This window comes from Vigna unguiculata, chromosome 5, assembly GCF_004118075.2.
Source record: "Vigna unguiculata cultivar IT97K-499-35 chromosome 5, ASM411807v1, whole genome shotgun sequence".
Taxonomy (NCBI): domain Eukaryota; kingdom Viridiplantae; phylum Streptophyta; class Magnoliopsida; order Fabales; family Fabaceae; genus Vigna; species Vigna unguiculata.
Genome location: NC_040283.1, coordinates 20,092,392 through 20,096,862, shown reverse-complemented (window position 1 = coordinate 20,096,862; position 4,471 = coordinate 20,092,392). Strand labels below are relative to the sequence as shown.

Here is a 4,471-nt window from a genome sequence, read left to right as displayed (position 1 = left end):
TCTACACACAACCGCGAACTCCCATCCTTCTTCTTCACCAGTAGCATCGGGGCTCCCCAAGGTGATGTACTGGGTCGGATAAACTGCTTCCCCAGTAAATCCTCTATTTGTTTCTTGAGTTTCACCAACTCTGTCGGAGCCATACGGTATGGAGCCATCAACACTGGCCCGATTTCAGGGACCAAATCAATCAAGAACTTCACTTCTCTACTAGGGGGTAGACTTCACTTCACTTCACGTCTTCAAATTCCTGTACTACCGGTATCACACATATCATCCCTTCTCCCTCCACCACTAGGTGTGTAAAGATCAAGAAACACTGAGCACCGTTCTGTAGCTCCTTCATAACATCGTGAGACGATAACAACTCAGGCTCCTCTGAGTTGGGAAATAGCAGGCTCTTCTCGCAGCAGACTATAAGGATACGATTGGCGGAGAGCCAATCCATTCCTAGGATCACTTCCAACTCCTGTAGAGGCAGGCAGATCAGACTACTTTGTACCTACGACCTTCTACCTCCACTGGACACCTAGCACACAAGGACGATGTCCTGACCAGACCCGATGCCGGAGTAGATACCACAAGGTCACATTGCAGTTCACAAACTGGCAGACCCAACCTTTGCACATAAGATTCAGACACGAAAGAGTGTGTCGCTTTAGAGTCATACAAAACACATGCAGATTTACCAGCAATCACACAACGACCCATGACAAGGTTACCTGAGCCTACTGCTTCCGCTCCAGTCATGGCGTACACTCTGCCCGATGCTTGAGGCCTGTTGCCTCCCCTCCTCTGCTGATTCTAGACTGGGGCTGGAATTGGAGTACGCATCGAAATCCTCACAAGGGTGGGGCAATCTCTGCCGAAGTGGCCCTCCTTGCCACAATTGTTACACCTCTTAAAGCCTGCAAGCTGGGGGCAGACATTTCTCTTGTTCGTCCCCCCACACTGGTAGCACTGAACCCTGCTCTGTTGGGAGGAAGACTCCCTAGACCCCTAGGACTGAAAATGGGGCCTAGTATAGGGCTTCCTCCTCTCTTCATGGCTATGCTTGGACCCAGACTGTCCTCCCACTCTCTGCTGGTGAGGGTGTTGAGTTTCCACTTCCACCTTCATCTTTTCCATGACTCTGGCCTTGGCCACCACCAAACGAAGATCCCCGTAGAGACCATTCTCAAGCTTCCTGCGTCGCCACTCTTCATCCAGTTGCATGGTATAAAAGCGGTTGAGATGCTTGAACTTTTCTGCATACTTAGCTACAAATTTGCTTCCTTGAGTCAACTGCAAAAACTCCATCTCTTTAGCATATTTGATGATGTCGGGGAAGTATTTGGAGAGAAACTTTCTCCTAAAGACCTCCCATCTAACTGGTTCCTGCCTCTCTTCCATGATCCACCAGTGCTCAGCCTCACCCGTGAGCATGTACACCGCGAAGGCCAACCTACTCTCCTCGGGGCACATTTGAGCATAAAAAATCCTCTCAATGTCCTTCAACCACTGATCTGCGACATCTGGACTGGTCTTCCCATTAAACTTAGTCAGATGGTGCTTCAGAAAGTCTTCCAAACTCCATTCCCGATGGAGAGGTCTTGGCACAGGACTGTAGACAGGGGCGGTGGTCTTGTTTTCCTCCAATTGACGGAGGGCCTCCATGTGTTGACGGTGAGCATCCTCAGTAGCCACCCTAGCAGCTTCCATATGCTGCATAACCATCTGCTGCTGCTCAAGTGATGTCGTCGGCCGCTGGATTGATGCTTCATGTTGTTGCATCATAGCCGTAATTTGTCGTGCCATAGCAGCCACCATCGCTTCTATCGCCCTGGCGATGTCTGGTGCGTCACCCTAAGAAGGCTGAGAGTTCCTATGCTGAGGTGCCATGTCACTGGCACACAGGAAAAACAAGAGTTAGACTTGATTAGCTGAGAGCTTAGCTAACAACACACAAGTTCCAACGGTAGCTAAGTAGGCACACTAGACCATAGATCCCAAGGGTCGACCACTCTGATACCATAAATGTAACGTCCCAATTAAATAGATAAAAATCAATTTAAATAAATGCCACATATATTAAATATTCAGAGAGTGCGAAAAGACGGGGTATGGCGTACACAGTACCCCAACATATCCATAACGAAAGAAAGAGGCACTACACTACCTAACCCAAAACACATAAATCACAACAACACTGGTTCTCGTACAGAAAGATAAATCTAGATAACAAACTTCTCCAGCTGAGGGCTCCATAGTAAACCCATACCTGCCCATAGACATCAAGCCATAGCATCTCCATCGCCATTACCACTACCTTGGGTCCTCACATCTGCTCACATCAATAGAATTGATGATCATTGCAAAGGGGGAAAACCACACACACAACCATACAAACAAGCGAAAGGGGTAAGCTAGTGCACAGAATTCATACATCATAATAATCATCATTCAAGCATAAATGACGGGAACCCCCACATGATATATCAAACCCCCTTCAAAACTACAAGACTTGACTATCCGGATACGTATCTGAGGCACCACCACGTGGCACTAGAATTATGTCCTAGAAATGAGGCGTCACCGCGAGGCCTTCGCGGAATTATACCCTTACAGGAGGTACCACCACGTGGCCTTCGTGGAATTACGCCCTGGCCCTGAGGCACCACCACGACCCCCCGTGGAATTATGTCCTAGAAATGAGGCGCCACCAAGATCTCTCACTACAAGAGTCTTGGAATTATGCCCTACTCATACTTTATACATGTCTCACCCACCAATCAAGAACTTTCATCACATCAATATCATGCATAAGTAACAAATCATGTAACTCATGCCTTCCAATTCATACCAAATAAAATAACATACCATCTCCATCTCAAACTCATATATTAATCATGCCATCATCAAGTAACCCTTTTTGTAAAGTATTTAGATCATACAAGTAAGCCACACATCAGTGAGCCATTCAATAATCACATCAAACTCGCCCGCTGCCTCGCTCAAACTAACAAGGTTCGCTCAGGCGAGAGGCACCCTCTCGCTCAGGCAAATCCCATCTCGCCTAGGCAAGGGCGCGACAAGGGAACAGTGGGCTCCGTGACATCTCGCTCAGGCGAGACCCTTCTCGTCTAACCGAGAGTGCACCTCACTCAAAAAGAAACCAAGTCGCCTGGGCGACCCTTTGGGCCAGTCCCTTATTAGTCTCGCCTAGGCGAGGCATGCTTGCTTGGGCGAGAAAACCAGTGTCCGCCACTGTTCATTCACACAATAGATACACATACACCAAACCCAAAGGCCAAACGACATTCTTATCACATCACAGTAGCATATAATCCACAGAACCATACAATAACAGTAGAACAAGCAGAAAAACGACCTAGACAGATGAGCCCTAGCTTCCCGTACCTGGAAAAGGGTTAATACGGGACCTTGGGAAGCAAACATAGCGCACAACAGCTCCGAGAAGAGACTTAGAAGCTGGAAAAATAGAAGAACATTACTTAAGATGAGCTCACTACAGAACCCTAGTTAGGAAAACACGAAAATCATGCCAAGGAAGGGATGGTCTGAGATGAAGGGTAACTTACGTTGAGAAAAAAGAGCTTGAGCAAACTTGACGGAGGCCAGAGATCCAACCTAGCAGAGCACTATTTTGGTGAGGAAAGGAGAGTAAAGCGACTGTTTCTGAAAGTGAGAGGAGAGGAGTGCGTTAGGGCAGACTTAGGGTATCATTCCCCTTTTTTGGGCCAGCCCTAGGCCCAACCAACTTTGGGGCAGCCCTTAAGGACTTAGGCAGAAAAGAATAACAAAATTAATGGTCCTTACAGTTCTCCTGTTGTTGTGTTCACTCACCATGCAACTCTTAAGTACCTATTGAAGAAGCCAAATCAAAGCCTCGGCTGATAAGATGAATGCTCTGGCTTCAAGAATTTGATTTGGAGATCCGTGATAGGAGCGGAGCACAAAACCTGGTTGCAGACTACCTGAGCAGGATTGAGAGGTCTACTAATGATGCTTCACCAATCCGGGATGACTTTCCCGATGAAAGTTTGTTGACACTATATATTTCTTCCTCACCTTGGTTTGCTAACATCGTGAATTATCTTGCTGCTTCTGTTTTTCCTCCCCTGGCATCCAAAGCTCAATGTGATAAACTCAAGAGTGATGCTAGGTATTACATTTGGGATGACCCCTATCTGTGGAAAATGTGTACTGATCAGGTTACCAGGAGATGCATTCTGAACCATGAGATTGACTCAGTCCTCAAATTTTGTCATTCATTTGCACTTGGTGGTCACCTAGGCACACAGAGGACGGCTCGCAAGGTGCTAGATTGCAGATTTTATTGGCCCACCATCTTCAAAGATGCGTGGAGGATTTGTAACACGTGTGAGGAATGCCAACGAGCAAGAGGAGCCATTTCTTGGAGATAACAAATGCCTCAACAACCCATGCTATTTTGTTAGGTGTTTGATGT

At 47.1% G+C, this 4,471-nt stretch overlaps 1 protein-coding gene across 1 annotated transcript; it reads right to left on the bottom strand.

The window, feature by feature from the left end:
- Window positions 1-229: 229 nt before the first annotated feature.
- Window positions 230-750, bottom strand: LOC114184455. The gene is made up of 2 exons (XM_028071764.1): window positions 556-750; window positions 230-469 (listed from the first exon to the last, which is right to left on the bottom strand). Exons 1-2 carry the CDS (start codon window positions 748-750, stop codon window positions 230-232), a joined length of 435 nt encoding a protein of 144 aa, XP_027927565.1.
- Window positions 751-4,471: the final 3,721 nt, after the last annotated feature.

What these genes read in the sequence shown, in the direction of transcription:
- LOC114184455 (XM_028071764.1), bottom strand. Translation starts at nt 750, where the DNA reads ATGACTGGAGCGGAAGCAGTAGGCTCAGGTAACCTTGTCATGGGTCGT. An exon ending in CTACTCCGGCATCGGGTCTG is followed by an intron (nt 470 to 555) that starts GTCAGGACATCG and finishes CTGCCTCTACAG; the next exon opens with GAGTTGGAAGTGATCCTAGG.